General features: G+C 41.6%; 1 protein-coding gene across 4 annotated transcripts in view; it reads right to left on the bottom strand.

The window, feature by feature from the left end:
* Nucleotides 1-1,191: 1,191 nt before the first annotated feature.
* tjp3 (tight junction protein 3) overlaps nt 1,192-19,259 on the bottom strand; it is a 33,964-nt gene continuing 15,896 nt past the window's right edge. For all 4 annotated transcript variants that reach the window (XM_080734119.1, XM_080734116.1, XM_080734117.1 and 1 more), the window contains exons 18-30: nt 19,097-19,170; nt 18,938-19,001; nt 18,139-18,295; nt 17,284-17,392; nt 16,776-16,995; nt 9,830-10,029; nt 9,566-9,661; nt 9,323-9,402; nt 8,145-8,355; nt 7,381-7,481; nt 4,376-4,948; nt 3,727-3,785; nt 1,192-1,871 (exon numbers count right to left, since the gene is read on the bottom strand). In XM_080734119.1, coding sequence (XP_080590245.1) covers nt 1,757-1,871; nt 3,727-3,785; nt 4,376-4,948; nt 7,381-7,481; nt 8,145-8,355; nt 9,323-9,402; nt 9,566-9,661; nt 9,830-10,029; nt 16,776-16,995; nt 17,284-17,392; nt 18,139-18,295; nt 18,938-19,001; nt 19,097-19,170 — 2,059 coding nt within the window. In that variant the 3' untranslated portion in view covers nt 1,192-1,756. The remainder of the gene's footprint in view (nt 1,872-3,726; nt 3,786-4,375; nt 4,949-7,380; nt 7,482-8,144; nt 8,356-9,322; nt 9,403-9,565; nt 9,662-9,829; nt 10,030-16,775; nt 16,996-17,283; nt 17,393-18,138; nt 18,296-18,937; nt 19,002-19,096; nt 19,171-19,259) is intronic.

The raw sequence follows: 19,259 nt of genomic DNA, 5'->3' as shown, positions 1-19,259 counted from the left end.
GTTGTTTTTTAGGTCGGTCTGGGGAACGCAATTCTAAATGTTGTTGGGTTATTTATGAATTATTTATTATTATTCCACATTGGCTGGCAATTTAGGCATATTTTTTGTTTTCGGTTGCAAGTAAATTGAACAGAACATGTCTTGATCCACCCTACCTACCACAGGTTCTCTGCTGCTGCTGCTGCTGCTGCACAGTGCACACCAAACTAGAAGGGGGGGAAACTGTCCAATTGATAGCAATCAATCAATCCTTCTGTGACCACCTGTGATTTTGAGTCATGTGATTTGTAACTCCGCCTCCCGCCGTCCCACGCACCTGTGCCTACCCCCACTGTAAATTAAGTGGATATATCCCCTCCCTCACATTTGTCTCATGTAGGTCAATTGAAATTCAAATGAGCTTTATTGGCATGAGAAAACGGTTGAGAAGGGGGACATTCGGACATAATATGTCCAATATATTATATTGGAGGGGGTATGCAATAGCATTGTGTAAACAGAGCTATTTTGTCCAATATCCTACATTGTAAATATAGGCCTACACAGCATGAAGCTTTTTTCTTTTTTAAATAAATAGGCTACCGGTAGTAGCAATCTTTTGCAGTTGCTTTGGAGCAAATAGCAGCATTTCTTTCCTCAAAACATTTTAAATAGTAGACTATACAGGAAAAAAGCCTCATATTTAAAATGTAAGGTAGCAGCTCTGTTTATATGTGCAGTACGTCTAGAGGTCACTCAATTATTTGTAGTCCTTGTAGTCTATCATAGACATTCTGGAATGGACCTCAAGCCAGGCCAGTCCACAGACACCAATGCAACTGATTGCAACATGCAACTACTTGCAACACCTATGGCAGTTGCATTGCTGTGGACTGGCCTTAAAACTGTTTTGTTGCAAGGAGTTGCGACTAGTTGCATTGGTGCGGTCGTCTGGCCTTAGAATTAATTGCATTCCATGTAAGTTGGAATTGCCAACCGAGGATTCTTTACTTTGTGAATAGTATGGTCGCGACTGGATGGGAACATATCGCAGGCTGAGGGTCTAGCATTAAAATGTAATTGTGTGCTTTATAGGCTGCTGCACCCTTAAACAATCAATCAACCACATAATTGCCTATTTTTTAACTCATATTTGCAATTATCTTACACTTTAGGCAAAATCTTAAATGAAGACACCCAGGAAAACCAAGACAAGTTTAGAACATAGTTTATTGTAGCAAAAAGAAAACCTTGTGCAGTTCCATGATGAATCAATAGCTATAAGATGTTAGCATTTCTAATAAAACTAGAATTTGTTAAACTGTTACATGCTATAGCAATATGATTTAAAATGAGCTATTTAAATACAAATAAAAAACTAACCAGGCATTCCTGATTGAATATTATTGATATCTAAATGGTTGTACCCAAACACTATAAAAACAATACCAGTCTCCCACAGCCCACACCTGAATGAAGCCCCGAGATTGGCCCCACAAACATTTTCAAACTTTTTTTTTTGGTCAGTATAAAAATGTAATAAATGTGCTCCTACTAATGTTTAAAATCCTAGCGACAGCTTCAGAGTAGTGGGGAATGAAGTGGTTATTTTGATCCCATTCATGGTAGTGGAGTAGTGGAGCAATGGCCTTGGTACTGTTGGCTTCTCAAGTTCTTATTCTGAAACGGGTCTCTCTGCAGTCCAGTTTCAAGTTGGCCCAGTTTCTTCTAGAACACTGTTAAATTGTTATTCAATTTCATGTTAAAAATGTGGAATCTAGAGTTCTGTTGCCGGACCCCATTCAAAGTCATCCGCCTCCTCCTCTGCTTCGGAGCTGTCGCTGCCTCTGATCTGTGTGCGTCTGGTCTGAACAGCCTGGTGGTGAGCCAGCCTATAGCAGGCAGGAACAGGAAGAGGGATAAGATTACCACACAAATAAAATACCTTACACGTAGGACTAGCATTTTAGCTCATTGAAGCATGTATCTATTCTGCATCCAGCTTAAGGCAAGACCCTAATTCAGAGTGAACATTTTTAACTCAAATATTTGCTTCTGGGGGTCCCTGGAACAAAATATTTTGAGATGGGGGTCCGCGGCCAAATACATATAATTTTGGAGGTCCTTGACAGGACGACATTTGAGAACCACTGATATAGGCAGAGTCTTCTAAATGCTAATAGTTTTCTAAAAAAACTGTTGTTGCTATATCACCATCTCAAAATATGTTGTTCCAGGGACCCGCAGAATCAGATATTTGAGTTATAATAAATTCTTCAATCAATCAATCAGAAAAAAAAGAAAAAAAGCTAGATGCAGAATAGATACACGCCTCATTGAATATAACTGCGGATCATTTTCTAAAGCATATACGCTAGTTTTTCATTGGAAAATGGTTTATATACTGTACAATATATAGCCAAAGCTGTGAATAAACAATGACATTGGCTGTGTCCGAAATGCGGAACACGTTCCCTACTCCCTAACCCTAAATGAGGGATCCAGATGTAGTGTACTACAGTAGTGAACAAATCAGCGCATTTCGGACACTACCCCGTCGCCATCTGGTTGCGTCATCGCTGTCGCACAGTTAAAACGCTCTAGCGCTGGCTTTTGGAGCAATAAATAATAGCCGATCTACAAGCTCTCAACAGGGGGCGAAGCGACGCATTGTGAGCTTGTACATCAACTCCCCAATGCTTGTGTTGTGGATTGTAAATAACATACCAACATGTTGCGGTTTATTATGAGAAATAGGCCAAATATAATTATGTTTTTATTCATCACAATTCAATAAAATAATGTTAAAAAATATATAGGCCTATATATTTTTTAAATTGTATTAATTCATTGGTGAATCAATGAATGAATAATGTTTATGCCACATTCATTTGTCTCACATGCAGATATACACCCATGTTTGTGATAAATAGGTTATTCTTGCTAATTTAAATAACATTATTTTATCATGATTATTATCAGCTGTGGAAGGTTGGGAAGAAAAGATCGAAAAACAAAAGCCTCCAGCGTCTATTCTCGTATATTCTCTTCATAAACAACTCAACTTTAGAGCTGTTTTCATCATTAAATGATGAAAAACAAATTTTGTTCTCTGGTGACAATGCTGTGGACATTTGTACGAGTTGTTTTCTTTAGCCGGTGGTTCTGCTACGGACGGCTCTGTTGCGTTTGCTCAGCAACAGGTGGCTACTCCTCCTGCCCAGAGACGCAGAGACGAGCCTGCAGTGTGCGTGTGCGCGTGCACACCGCATGTGCGTGCTCAAAGCGCGAGACAGCGGCCGCAGCGCAGTGCATTGTGGGGCGGCAGGGCTTGGATAGCGCTTGAATAGTGACCATCGAATGCTCACTACAAATCCAAATGCATTGTGGGATACTTCAGTACACTATATTAGAGTACAAAAATGCTCACTATACATTCGGACACTAGTTCAAAATGGCGGAGCCCCCTTTTAGTACACTACATTAGAGAATAGGGTGGATTTCGGACGCAGCCATTGTCTTGTCAATATTGTCTTTAACAGCTTTAATCCTGGCATCTCAGTTTTGGGCATGTAATTATAGGAAAATGTAAATTCTAACCATTTTCTATAATTTTCGATCTGCAGCTGTAGATTTACAGATTTGGTCATTTCGAAAATCAACATCAGAAAGAACTGTGTTTGCAGGTAAGTGGTTAATCACATTGTGGTCAGACTATCCACTAATGGACTCTGACAGAATACTTACACAAGGAACGAAGGAGACTTCCTGTCTTTTGGTTCTGCTTGTGGCTCTGCAAGGCGAGCCTAGAAGGTGGACAAGACCAATTTAAAGCAATTTTGTAAATAATATACACCCATCATTTAGGATTACAAAGCTCTGTCTACAGCAAGTGTAAAGGACAACTTTGTTCATATTTTAGAGAAAATAATAGATGAGTGTTAAAATGTTTTCATTTACTTCTATCATTTTAGTGATTTTGCAAATTTTGATTTGCATGTATGCCCCCAGGTTGGGGGCATACATGCAGGTGGCTAAATATGTCTTTTTAGACACAATAAGCCCATCCCCAAGATGCACCGCAATCTTTCATGGGCAGATGTGTCTTATGGGGGCTGGTATAAATAGTAACAAAGAAATTGCCTGCTTATTGTGTCTAAAAAGACATATTTAGCCACTTGTACGCATGCCCCCACTCACTGAAATCAAAATACTAAAATCGCTAAAACAATAGAAAGCACTACAGTAAATGAAAACATTTTTACACTCATCGTTTCTTTTCTCTAATTACAATCCAAAATTTTAACCCTTTTTGTAAAAAAAAAAAAGTTGTCCTTCAAGACATACGGCTAAAATCACCAGAACCTTATAAATATGCCAAAATGAAAATATTGACCTGCTGCAGTTTCTCTTCAATGGCAGACAAAGTGACGGATGGAGGACTCTCGGGCTCCATCTCAACAGGTGGAGGTTCGGCCACTGAGAGGTTCAGAGTGGTGGGGTCTGGGGCGATAAAATCTGGGGGTCCATCCGACTGAGCAGTGGGGGACACTTGTTCGTTGGCACTGTAATCCGAATCCGAGTAGCTCCTGTGAGAGGGAGCCTTCTCTGGAACGGCGACTTGAGGTGGGCTGGAGCCCCGTCTCGACAACCTGGGCTCTGGTACGTGCATCAGAGGTGGGATTTCTCTGGGCGCGTAGGAGTCACTGTCGGGCTCCGGTGACATGTCGGAGTTGTGGCGTTCCGAGGCGGGCTCAGAGGACCGGGCCAGTGCGGCGCCGGTAGCTCTGGAGCTCTGCCGCGGCTTGGAATGGTCCTTGTGGAAGGCCTCGTCTAGGTCTTCGTCGGTGTAAAGCTCTCCGTCGGTGAAGGCCTCTCCGTCCGTGTCCTCCAGGTCACTGGCAGCACTGAGGTAGTCTGAGTGGGTCTGGTCCAGGGTGTCCAGGTCCTGCTCTGCACCACTCTCCAACTGCATTAGGAAAAGAAAAATCACACCCAATGTGAAGTGAGCGGTGGGCGTGCTTGCATAACGTCTTCAGACTAGGATTTGAGTCTAGGATGTACAGGCTATGCTACACACACACACGTTTTACTATGGCGAAACACTGAGGAAAAAGGCTACGGACACACGCACAGCCACTTATAGCAGCGGTTTGCACCGCTCAAAAACTTGTTTTTAGAGCTGCCACGATTTCACATTTTATTTGACGATTAATTGTCACACAAACAATTGGGATTAACGATTTAATTGTGTTTTGCGGCGTTGAAGATTGGAACATAATGAATACAAACGTAATTTCTGTTTGCCATTTAGGCTTCATAATCACAAACTGCACAGGGCAGATTATTGATGTATTTCATAATTTTGTACTTCAAAAAGTAATAGAAAAAATTGAAATGGCTGATCTAAAAGCTTACGACGTGTCACGAAGTGATGCTGTCGATCTGCTATTTCTGCTATTTTTCAACATGGAAGCGATTATGATGATTATGAAAAATAATTGCGATCATCTAAATTATTATAATAATTGTGACAGGCCTAGCTGTTTTATTTACTAAGTATTTCACACGATTCATCGGCCTGTATAACAAGGTGAATAACAGTTAATGATAATTAAAAACAAGTATTCTCATATAAGCTTTAGTTTTCACCCATTACAGGGGTTGACATTAAGGTCTCAGAGGCACTTGCCCATCGGGCAAGTACAGGTCATGTTCTACTTGCCCAAAGGTCATGTCCACTTGCCCGAAAAGTAAAGGGAATCTTCCATTATGAAATGATAAGTAAAATTTGAATTACCGTTCAATTTAACATTTCTTTTTTAATTCCTGGGGCTGAGCAATAACAATGTCATACCTAATTCGTAATACATAGTCCTACATAGCTATGATTGAATATGACTTTGGGTTCACACCTATTTTATATGTTTAAGTGTAGAAACAGTGAAAACAACACATTATATCTGGTGTTGTGTTTATAGACTGTTGGGTCCCCGAACAAAAGCACTTGCCCGGTCGGGCAACCTGAAAGTAAACTTCACTTGCCCTAAAGTTTTATTTACCTGCCGGGAGCAGGTGGGCAAGCCTTAGTGTCAATGCCTGCATTAGGCTAATGAAATAAGTGCTACTTATATAGTAACGTTTCCTGTGACTTATTAAACAAAGCCTTCCATTCATACTAATTCAACAAGTTATAGCAATTCAGTATCCTAACAAATGACTTATCTCTGCCCCATCAAAAAAATAACTCATGTTTTTACTTAAAATGATGGATTACGTGGTCCTCCATTAAAGCCATTCATTATATAATCTCAAAAAGTGCATGTCTGTTAATTTAATCACTCGGCTGTTTCCTTGATTCCTGCACTTGTGTTCATTTGGAGATTTCACAGAACAACACTGAGCAAGTGAACACTCGCGTGTGTGTGCTTTAGGGCATTCACCGAATATTCGAATATCAAAGTCACTATTCGGCGTTGTTCACCGAAGTCGAATATTCGCTTTTTTTTTTTGTTTGTTTTCTCTTTAAAAAATATATAGTTTATAAAGCTTGGCTAGATATAGAATATATAATGCTCTATACCAGGGGTTCTCAAACCTTTTTAGGCCGTGACTCCCAAAAAAAACATATTTGAACTGGGGACCCCCACCCTGACAAGCACTTGGAATTGTAGGTATTACATTTAATGTGACTCGGTTCCGCAGATAAATATTGTGAAAATAGCAGATCTACATGCTCACAACGCCTCGCAACGAGGCGTTGTGAGCATGTAGATCTGCTATTTTCACAATGTTCGCTTCTTGCTTACTTAACTCATTTAGTGCCCCTGAAATTAACGGATTATAAAGTCCACGATGCCACCTTCAGGCTGGCTGTCCACCACGCAATCACTTCCGGTCTGACGTCATCGGATCGTGCGCCGGAACCGATCCGTGTCCACGTGGAGTTGTGTAATGGCCGACCGGGAGCTTTTATAACTGTGTAACATAAGCGAGCATCTGCCTCCATCCTAGCTTCTAAAGTGTAGTTTTGAGATAATGGACATTAAAGATGAGATCCCCTGTCCACCTCAATGTTATGGATGGGACTATTTTGTGCTCGTGGAGCCGTGATGATGCGAAATCAGCGACGGATTTCGTCAACGGACCTGCGGTCATTCTTCTCGGTAATGTACTCGCCGTTACAGTAATATATTACTTTTCCCGAGTATACTCGGGATTGGCACTCCAGGTACTCGAGTACTTTTCACGAGTCTTCGCGGGATTGGCACTATATTAATATTTGACAGTTTGGCAAGTCCTGTCGAATATTCGACTATTCGAATACTTTGAGGTTGAATAATTCGAATACAAAAAATCACTATTCGTGAATGCCCTAGTGTGCTTGTGTGAGTATCTTACCGTGACCTCAGACACCCAGACTGGTTTGGCTTGCTGGTGGCGGATCTTGTCCTTTAGCATCTCATACCAAACGTTGGAGCTGGGCTGGAGGTCAACACGTGCTGGGAGGGAGAGATGAAGAAGGAAAACATGAACGCGGTGTAAAATCACACATCACCTGCTGCTAGTGGAAAAAATGTTCTGTTACTCTCACAATAAAGCAGGAAATGTCAGACTGTTTCATAAGTGGAGCCACAGAGCGGAAGGTTGTAAACCAATATCTGACAGAGTATGCGGCCACGTTGGGGGAAAGAAAATCATTGCATTCTAGTCCAGTGGTTCTCACCCTGTGGGTCGGGACCCCCAGGGGGGTCCCCAAATTATTTAGGGGGGTCCCCAGATGATTAACTTAATGTGCAATGTTGTTTTCTCACTCAACAGTAAACAAACCAACATGAAGTTTAAGTGTATAGAGGGTATCTGGCTGCACATTTCTAAAGTGACAATTTAAGTTTTTTTTTTAATTGGCCAAATTGTCAAATATTAGAGGCAGCAATTTTGCGAGGCCTTGTGAGCATGTAGATCTGCTATTTTCACAATAGAACCGTGTTATACAAAATGTAATGCCTCAACTTAGTGCTCGTCAGGATAGGGGGGTCTCCAATTAAAATATGATTATTTTGGGGGTCGCGGCCTGAAAAGGTTGATAAGCACTGGTCTATACAACGTGACAAAGTCGTGTCCTTACGGTGTGTTGTTGACCAGGAGGAAATACATGGTGTTACCTGAGAAAAGATGACTGCAGTGTTTCCTCATCTTGAGGGCCTGTGCGTAGAGGCGTCTGGAGCTCTTGTTGGAGTTGGGGCTGTACCTCTGCCTCATGGCCTTCACCTCCTTGCGGCTGTGGGGGTCCAGGAACAGCACCATGGGGTGGTACTGGATGTAGTTCAGCCTCTCCACTGCAGTGGGCGTGATGTCCAGCAGGGGGTGCTTATCCTGAGAGTTGAAGGGATGTTAATGGAACAGTTCATGGAAACTAATCAATTTAACCCATGTAGGCCTAGAATTGTTGAATGCTTTAACTACTGAAAAATAGCAGATATACAAGCTCACAGCACGCGCTGCGAGCTTGTAGATCTGCTATTTTTGAAAAAGTCGTGAAAATGTGTGCAAATCTTTGAATATGTATTTTCAAAGCGAACGTTTGTAACTCAGATTTTGCTTCTGGGTGGTCCCTGGAACTAAATATTTTGAGATTGGGGTCCGTGGCCAAATACATATCATTTTGGGGGTCCTTCACATAAAAAGGTTTGAGAACCAATGACATAGTAGTCTCTCAAGAACAGACTAACTGAGCTCCAGTTAAAGTGAAAAGGACCTTTTCTTTGACGATGGCTTGCCAGATTGCTGACATAGAAACATTGGTTTTTCAAAAAATTCAAAAAGGATTCAGAAGACACTTATAGAATCGGGTCAAAATTCTAATTTTCACGATTTTTCAAAAATAGCAGATCTACAAGCTTGTATATCTGCTATTTTTCAATAGTTAAAGCATAAAATAATGATACACAATAATGTGTACCCGTTCTGAATAGGTTTTGGTTATAAAAAAAAAAGACCTATAATCAGATCTACAAGCTCAGTGCACATCGTGAGCTTGTAGCTCAGCTGTTTTCACTAATTTAGCACGACACTGTTGTGCGGCAAAGTATAAAATAATGCTTTAAGTGCTTAATTGATTATTCGATTAATCGAATAAGGCAGTGAGTATATCTTATTACATTATTATACAAACATGTCTTTAGACTAGCAGGTTTCCCTTGTCTGGGTGAGTGTTGCTTCATATACAGCAACACTCACCCACACATTGATTTAGTATTGATTTAATCAATCTATTCATGAACCAGTCAAGTAAGCGATTAAGTGCTTGTTTTAATACATGTTTATGTCAGTTATTGTTCACCTTCTCAGCTATCTTCCTCACTGTGTCCAACTTAATCACTGTAGAGCCACTGTCTCCACTTCCACTGCGGGGCACCATTTCTGTCATTGCAAAAGAATCATAAAAAGCATTGTTGATATTTTTATTTGAAAGAAAAGCGGCTAAGAAAATGAATTGACAAAGACGAGAAGCATAGGTTAAATTTATCTTTGGAACATTTTGAGAACAGTGGAACATTGGAAAATACAAAAACATGCAACTAACCTGCCATCTCATATTCATCAGGCAACTCTCTGGCCAGCTTCTCCATGGCAATATCATTTAGAGGACCCAGGATAACGATAGGCCTTTTGAAATTGGCTGGAGAAAACGCAAGTTCCAACAGTATTAAAAACCAGCTCCACAAGTAATCAGTGAAATTTGCTTAGTGACAGCACGTTCATCATCATACAAAAGATCTTTGTCTTTTACATGACACTGACATTTGCTCTGTTTGAACACAGTAGAGAGAGTCAACTAGACACCAACCTTCTCTGAGCAGCACTTTCTCATAAGCAGGGAAGTTGCCCTGAATGGTGAGCTGCAGTAGGTCATCACGATTCCTGCGGACGTTCTTCTTGGCACCTCTGAGTCCCCGTAGTTTCCAGAATTCAGCTCTGGGTCCTGAGACCTGTCGCGGGTCTCCAGTGCCCCTCTGAGCCTTCTCCATGCTGGCCAAAGTCTCAGCCCTGGGAATGAGCACAGCACAGTCAGTCAATGGAACTGAAGTACAGGAATATGCAATATGCAGTGTGTAAGTACATCACAATATATATTATAGCAGGGGTCTTGAACGTTTAGTTGAGAGAGAGACAAAGCAGGGACCCCCACAACCTTTTCATAGATTCCATATAGTTTCATTGTTTGACAGCACAATCATTAGTGTATTTTGGATTCATGTCAATTTCTGTTTTCAGATATTTACTCACCACTTGAACTGTCAATACTTCTCCCCTCTACACCAAAACTCTTTGCCGAAAATAGCAGATCTACAAGCTCACAACGCCCACACAGCTCACAGGCAGCGGCCTTTAGATTCCATTGAAATTGCATTTATACTTAAAGGAGCTATAGTCAACTTTTTCTTGAAAAACGGATGCTAAAATAAAAATAATGTTTCGAAAATATTTTATAAAAAAATAAGCTTCATATATGTGTTTCAATAAAAAAATGACCACAAAAAGCGGAAAAATAATGATAACATAATCATTTTGGTCCTTTGTTTACATTTACAGGGTCCGAAAAATGTAAACAAAGGGCCAAAATGATTATTTTATCTTTATTTTTCCGCTTTTTGTGGTCATTTTTTAATTGAAACACATATATGGAGCTTATTTTTTTATAAAATATTTTCGAAACATTATTTTTATTTTAGCATCCGTTTTTCAAGAAAAAGTTGACTATAGCTCCTTTAACATTATGGTTCTTCATATGACACCACCCACAGCCATTTCGACTAATTAGTGGCGTTTTGGCGCATTTTCGGCCGTTATCACGGGTCGCACTTTAACGACAGTTTTTTTTTTTTGAGAAAAAAAAATTTTTGAGAAAAAAAAATATTTTGAGAAAAAAAAATTGAGAAAAAAACATTTGAGAAAAAAAAATAGGGCTAGGGCTAGGGATAGGGCTAGGGTTAGGGCTAGGGTTAATAACTACTAATACCATGTAACTGGACCTGAGGGCTAGGGCTAGGGATAGGGTTAATAACTACTAATACCATGGAACTGGACCTGAGGGCTAGGGATAGGGCTAGAGATAGTGCTAGGGCTAGGGATAGGGCTAGGGTTAGGGCTAGGGTTAATAACTACTAATACCATGTAACTGGACCTGAGGGCTAGGGCTAGGGATAGGGTTAATAACTACTAATACCATGGAACTGGACCTGAGGGCTAGGGATAGGGCTAGGGATAGGGCTAGGGCTAGGGATAGGGCTAGGGTTAGGGTTAGGGCTAGGGTTAATAACTACTAATACCATGTAACTGGACCTGAGGGCTAGGGCTAGGGATAGGGTTAATAACTACTAATACCATGGAACTGGACCTGAGGGCTAGGGATAGGGCTAGGGATAGGGCTAGGGCTAGGGATAGGGCTAGGGTTAGGGCTAGGGTTTATAACTACTAATACCATGTAACTGGACCTGAGGGCTAGGGCTAGGGATAGGGTTAATAACTACTAATACCATGGAACTGGACCTGAGGGCTAGGGCTAGGGATAGGGATAATAACTACTAATACCATGGAACTGGACCTGAGGGCTAGGGATAGGGCTAGGGATAGGGCTAGGGCTAGGGATAGGGCTAGGGTTAGGGCTAGGGTTAATAACTACTAATACCATGTAACTGGACCTGAGGGCTAGGGTTAGGGATAGGGCTAGGGCTAGGGATAGGGCTAGGGTTAGGGCTAGGGTTAATAACTACTAATACCATGTAACTGGACCTGAGGGCTAGGGCTAGGGATAGGGTTAATAACTACTAATACCATGGAACTGGACCTGAGGGCTAGGGATAGGGCTAGGGATAGGGCTAGGGCTAGGGATAGGGATAGGGCTAGGGTTAGGGTTAGGGCTAGGGCTAGGGACCTGAGGGCTAGGGCTAGGGATAGGGTTAATAACTAATAATACCATGGAACTGGACCTGAGGGCTAGGGATAGGGCTAGGGATAGGGCTAGGGCTAGGGATAGGGCTAGGGTTAGGGCTAGGGTTAATAACTACTAATACCATGTAACTGGACCTGAGGGCTAGGGCTAGGGATAGGGTTAATAACTACTAATACCATGGAACTGGACCTGAGGGCTAGGGATAGGGCTAGGGATAGGGCTAGGGCTAGGGATAGGGCGAGGGTTAGGGCTAGGGTTAATAACTACTAATACCATGGAACTGGACCTGAGGGCTAGGGATAGGGCTAGGGATAGGGCTAGGGCTAGGGATAGGGCTAGGGTTAGGGCTAGGGTTAATAACTACTAATACCATGTAACTGGACCTGAGGGCTAGGGCTAGGGCTAGAGATAGGGTTAATAACTACTAATACCATGGAACTGGACCTGAGGGCTAGGGATAGGGCTAGGGATAGGGCTAGGGCTAGGGATAGGGCTAGGGTTAGGGCTAGGGTTAATAACTACTAATACCATGTAACTGGACCTGAGGGCTAGGGATAGGGTTAATAACTACTAATACCATGGAACTGGACCTGAGGGCTAGGGATAGGGATAGGGCTAGGGCTAGGGATAGGGCTAGGGTTAGGGCTAGGGTTAATAACTACTAATACCATGTAACTGGACCTGAGGGCTAGGGCTAGGGATAGGGTTAATAACTACTAATACCATGGAACTGAGCCTGATGGCTAGGGATAGGGCTAGGGCTAGGGATAGGGCTAGGGTTAGGGCTAGGGTTAATTAAGTGTGCCTGCTATGCAATAGCAGAACACTTATTGTAATCCGCCATACTTAAGTCAGTCAGTCAGTCAGTAAGTAAGTAAGTAAGTAATGTTCTTGCAAATTTCTGCTCGTAATAACTGCCGCACAATTTACGCCACCGCCGCAATATATACATCAAAACGTGCGGCTCGGCCGGGAATGGTGTGCTATTACTTTTCTTTCCGATCCGCGTTACCATTGCGACGTAATTCGCAAAAAACGACGCCAAAAAACCCCATTGACTTAGAATGGGGGAAACTTCGGCACGTAATAACTGCCGCACAATTTACGCCACCCCCGCAATATATACATCAAAATGTGCGGCTCGGCCGGGAATGGTGTGCTATTACTTTTCTTTCCGATCCGCGATACGATTGCGATGTAATTCGCAAAAAACGACGCCCAAAAACCCCATTGACTTAGAATGGGGGACTCCGAAAAAAACCCAGAAACCTTGGCGCCACATAACTCTGCCATACTTTTGCCTAGCAACGTGATTTAAACTTTAAAATGCACACACAACTTTGGTCTTTTTCCGGCCAATAGGGATGAGCTGTAATTGATTAAGCCCCGCCCCCTCTGTAACAGGAAGTGTCCTTCGCCAAACAGGAAGTGCCTCTATAACTCATGAACCGTTTGTCGTACAGACTCGCGGCTGGTATCATAATTCTTTTTTTTTCTCAATTTTTTTTTTCTCAAATTTTTTTTCTCAAATTTTTTTTCTCAATTTTTTCTTCTCAAAATTTTTTTTTCTCAAAAAATTTTTTTTTCTCAAATTTTTTTTTTCTCAATTTTTTTTTTCTCAATTTTTTTTTTCTCAATTTTTTTTTTCTTTCCGATCCGCGATACGATTGCGATGTAATTCGCAAAAAACTACGCCCAAAAACCCCATTGACTTAGAATGGGGGACTCCGAAAAAAACCCAGAAACTTTGGCGCCACATAACTCTGCCATACTTTTGCCTAGCAACGTGATTTAAACTTTAAAATGCACACACAACTTTGGTCTTTTTCCGGCCAATAGGGATGAGCTGTAATTGATTAAGCCCCGCCCCCTCTGTAACAGGAAGTGTCCTTCGCCAAACAGGAAGTGCCTCTATAACTCATGAACCGTTTGTCGTACAGACTCGCGGCTGGTATCATAATTCTTTTTTTTTCTCAAATTTTTTTTCTCAAAAATGTTTTTTTCTCAAAAAAAAATGTTCTCAAATTTTTTTTTTTCTCAATTTTTTTTTTCTCAATTTTTTTTTTCTCAATTTTTTTTTCTCAACATTTTTTTTTCTCAACATTTTTTTTCTCAAAACATTTTTTTTTCTCAAATTTTTTTTTTCTCAAATTTTTTTTTTCTCAAAAATTTTTTTTTCTCAAATTTTTTTTTCTCAAATTTTTTTTTCTCAATTTTTTTTTCTCAATTTTTTTTTCTCAATTTTTTTTCTCAAATTTTTTTTTTCTCAAAAAACAATTTTATTCTCACGAAACAATTTTTTCTCAAAAAAACTGTCGTTAAAGTGCGACCTGTGATAACGGCCAAAAATGCGCCAAAACGCCACTAATTAGTCGAAATGGCTGTGGGTGGTGTCATATGAAGAACCATAATGTTAAAGCTTATGCAAAAAATGCTAATGTTAAAAAATGTAACGCTAATGCTAACACCAACCGCTACACAAGGTTGCACAGACTTAGCGAGCTGCAGGCACACTTAAAATTTCTTGGAAATTTTCTTTTCTAGTAACTACTAATACCATGTAACTGGACCTGAGGGCTAGGGCTAGGGATAGGGTTAATAACTACTAAAACCATGGAACTGGACCTGAGGGCTAGGGATAGGGCTAGGGATAGGGCTAGGGATAGGGCTAGGGTTAGGGCTAGGGTTAATAACTACTAATACCATGTAACTGGACCTGAGGGCTAGGGATAGGGTTAATAACTACTAATACCATGGAACTGGACCTGAGGGCTAGGGATAGGGATAGGGCTAGGGATAGGGCTAGGGTTAGGGCTAGGGTTAATAACTACTAATACCATGTAACTGGACCTGAGGGCTAGGGCTAGGGATAGGGTTAATAAATACTAATACCATGGAACTGGACCCCTGAGGGCTAGGGATAGGGCTAGGGCTAGGGATAGGGCTAGGGTTAGGGCTAGGGTTAATAACTACTAATACCATGTAACTGGACCTGAGGGCTAGGGCTAGCTAGGGATAGGGTTAATAACTACTAATACCATGGAACTGGACCTGAGGGCTAGGGATAGGGCTAGGGATAGGGCTAGGGCTAGGGTTAGGGTTTAGGGATAGGGCTAGGGTTAGGGCTAGGGTTAATAACTACTAATACCATGTAACTGGACCTGAGGGCTAGGGCTAGGGATAGGGTTAATAACTACTAATACCATGGAACTGGACCTGAGGGCTAGGGATAGGGCTAGGGATAGGGCTAGGGCTAGGGCTAGGGATAGGGCTAGGGTTAGGGCAAGGGTTAATAACTACTAATACCATGTAACTGGACCTGAGGGCTAGGGCTAGGGATAGGGTTAATAACTACTAATACCATGGAACTGGACCTGAGGGCTAGGGATAGGGCTAGGGATAGGGCTAGGGCTAGGGATAGGGCTAGGGTTAGGGCTAGGGTTAATAACTACTAATACCATGTAACTGGAACTGAGGGCTAGGGCTAGGGATAGGGTTAATAACTACTAATACCATGGAACTGGACCTGAGGGCTAGGGATAGGGCTAGGGATAGGGCTAGGGCTAGGGATAGGGCTAGGGTTAGGGCTAGGGTTAATAACTACTAATACCATGTAACTGGACCTGAGGGCTAGGGCTAGGGATAGGGTTAATAACTACTAATACCATGGAACTGGACCTGAGGGCTAGGGATAGGGCTAGGGATAGGGCTAGGGCTAGGGATAGGGCTAGGGTTAGGGCTAGGGTTAATAACTACTAATACCATGTAACTGGACCTGAGGGCTAGGGCTAGGGACAGGGTTAATAACTACTAATACCATGGAACTGGACCTGAGGGCTAGGGATAGGGCTAGGGATAGGGCTAGGGTTAGGGCTAGGGTTAATAACTACTAATACCATGTAACTGGACCTGAGGGCTAGGGCTAGGGATAGGGTTAATAACTACTAATACCATGGAACTGGACCTGAGGGCTAGGGATAGGGCTAGGGATAGGGCTAGGGATAGGGCTAGGGATAGGGATAGGGCTAGGGTTAGGGCTAGGGTTAATAACTACTAATACCATGTAACTGGACCTGAGGGCTAGGGATAGGGTTAATAACTACTAATACCATGGAACTGGACCTGAGGGCTAGGGATAGGGATAGGGCTAGGGCTAGGGATAGGGCTAGGGTTAGGGCTAGGGTTAATAACTACTAATACCATGTAACTGGACCTGAGGGCTAGGGCTAGGGATAGGGTTAATAACTACTAATACCATGGAACTGGACCTGAGGGCTAGGGATAGGGCTAGGGTTAACTAGAAAAGAAAATTTCCAAGAAATTTTAAGTGTGCCTGCAGCTCGCTAAGTCTGTGCAACCTTGTGTAGCGGTTGGTGTTAGCATTAGCGTTACATTTTTTTACATTAGCATTTTTTGCATAAGCTTTAAAGGAGCTATAGTCAACTTTTTCTTGAAAAACGGATGCTAAAATAAAAATAATGTTTCGAAAATATTTTATAAAAAAATAAGCTTCATATATGTGTTTCAATAAAAAAATTACCACAAAAAGCGGAAAAATAATGATAACATAATCATTTTGGTCCTTTGTTTACATTTACAGGGTCCGAAAAATGTAAACAAAGGGCCAAAATGATTATTTTATCTTTATTTTTCCGCTTTTTGTGGTCATTTTTTAATTGAAACATATATGGAGCTTATTTTTTTATAAAATATTTTCGAAACATTATTTTTATTTTAGCATCCGTTTTTCAAGAAAAAGTTGACTATAGCTCCTTTAATATTATAATTATTATTATATTCTAAAACTAAACCAAGTTGATCAGTCATTTATTCCTCTGACCTGGCTTGGTTGGGGATGGTGCCTTTATCCATCTCATGCAGGTCGGTGCCCATACGGACGGCCAGCCAGTTCCCCAGTTTCCCACGGTGCATGGTGTCCACCACCCTGAACACCTCTCCTCTGGTGAAGCTCAGGCCGATGTTGCCTTCCGCCTCATGGTCAAAGTGAGTCCGGATGTAGAAGTTGTCTCCCAAGCTAGACTTGAGGATCTTCTTGTAAACTGTGAAATGACAAATTATTACATTTGGCAGAAGAACAGATTTATAGTTGCTAAAATCCCTTCAATTTCAAATGCCATCTGTTTTTAGATAGAAACTACTGACTATAAGATGATTTCCATAATAACAATTACGTTTAAAAATTTTGACTCATTCATTTCATTACAAAATATTGTTATAGTACTGCATGTGCATGGTATCATTTCTTTTTACCCTGCCCTATAGCAAAGACACAGATAAACCGGTAGTATCTGTTTGAAATCTTTGTACTGTAACAATACAGTACTTACGATCCATCTTGTTCTGTGTGCGTATTTCAACCTGCTCCCCTCTCTTGATGTTAAGGAGGAAGTTGGCAGCCTCCTCTCGTGTGAAATGGCCAAAGTCTGTTTTATTCACCTGCACGGAAACAAGCACACACCTGTGTTATTTTTGCCTTCGAGGAGGAATAATAAGCTCATCAATAATGAGCGAGAATACTGTGTGAGATAGTACTATTAAAGACAATTCCCTCTCAATAGTTATTTAACTGCCACTAACACTTTTTTGACATCATCTGTCTCTCTCTGGCCACAGTAAAACATAACCACTTAAACCAAGGGTCTTCAACAGGGGGTCCGGGACCCCTAGGGGGTCCTCAGAGTTACTACAAGGGGTCCTCTTTTGTAGATCGGCTATTTTTGGCAAAGACGTTTGGTGTAGAGGGGAAAAAGAGCAGACTAAGTACAGAGTGAAATGTCAAGTTATATATTGACAGTTCAAGTGGTTAAATACATATCTGAAAACACAAATTGACATGAATCCAAAATACACCAATGATTGTGCTGTCAAACAATGAAACTATATGAAATCTATGAAAAGGTTGTGGTTGCTTCATCTCTCTCTCAACTAAGGGGTCCTTGGCCTGAAAACGTTGAAGACCCCTGTTCTACACAAACTATCTTCCACCAAAATAGCCAATCTAAAAGCTCACAGTGAGCAGAATGTACACTACACTTGACATACCGGTATGATAAAATTGTGAGGCTAGGGTTCAAGTGGTTAAACGATGAAATCAGGGCTACGCTGTGCCGCTGGCCCTTGTCCTCTGCAGTGGAACATCATGTGTTTAAGTAACGAGAAATAACTCAAATGTGTGGTGTCACCTGCATGATCTGGTCTCCTTCCTTCATGCCCTGGTCGTAGGCAGGGCTGTTGGGCTGAACCCCGCCAACAAAGATGCCAACGTCATTGCCACCGACCAACCTCAGACCCACACTGCCCTCCTTCGTAAACGACACCACCTTCCGATCTGAGCTGTACCTGAAAATGTGAGACACAGAGAGAGAGAGAGAGAGAGAGAGAGAGAGAGAGAGAGAGAGTGAGAGAGAGAGAGAAAAGACGACAGGCATAGAAAAAGAAGGTGGAGGAGAGGAAATACATTTTGTTTATTACAACAATATCATCCCAGTACGACGCCTAAAGGCGAAAAACGACCTCGTCGCGCCATGTCTTGGCCATCTGGCCAGAGATGTATATTGGACCAGTTACCGATATATGGAGACCCCTGGTACCCATATTGATGACATCAGGGATCTCCATATATGGGCATAAAAGGGATTTGGTTCCCCTGGCATCACAGGGATCTCCATATCTCCATATATGGGCATAAAAGGGATTTGGTTCCCCTGGCATCACAGGGATCTCCATGTATGGGCATAAAAGGGATTTGCTTCCCTTGACATCACAGTGATGTCAGAAAGTGATGTCAGAGCGTGAGAGTCAGCGTGATGTCAGAGCGGTAACGCAGACACGGACAGACACGGACATGATGTGCCGTTTCGGTCGCAATTAATTGCATAAGAAATAACAGTACATTTAATACATTTATCAACATCTACACAGTAACATTCTCAGTGTACAGTATAAAATATCTTTAGCCATTTGCCAATGAAGGTTACTTACCCCAGATTGGGTGTAGGGTAGGAGTCTGGCGGTAAAGAATAGATGGGCTCTTCTACCGTCTTGGCTAAAAAGGAGATTTCAAAACGTTTAGAATCTTCAGCCAACCACAGGTAAATCAGAAAGCACCGCAAAGGTTTCATAGACCAAACAGATACTCACAGTAGACTGGAGGGTTGTTCTTCACTGAAATCCCAGACCTTATTTTGCCAGTTCCATTAGTAGGTCTTGGAATGCTGCAGAAGAGAACATAACATAATCTGAATACGCATTCAGAATATAACAAATATTTGTATAAAAGGGACATTTTATTATACTTTAGATA

The sequence above is a fragment of the Nannobrachium achirus genome, assembly GCF_963921795.1.
Source record: "Nannobrachium achirus genome assembly, chromosome: 1".
In the NCBI taxonomy this organism is placed as follows: Eukaryota; Metazoa; Chordata; class Actinopteri; order Myctophiformes; family Myctophidae; genus Nannobrachium; species Nannobrachium achirus.
This window is presented reverse-complemented; position numbering and strand designations above follow the sequence as displayed.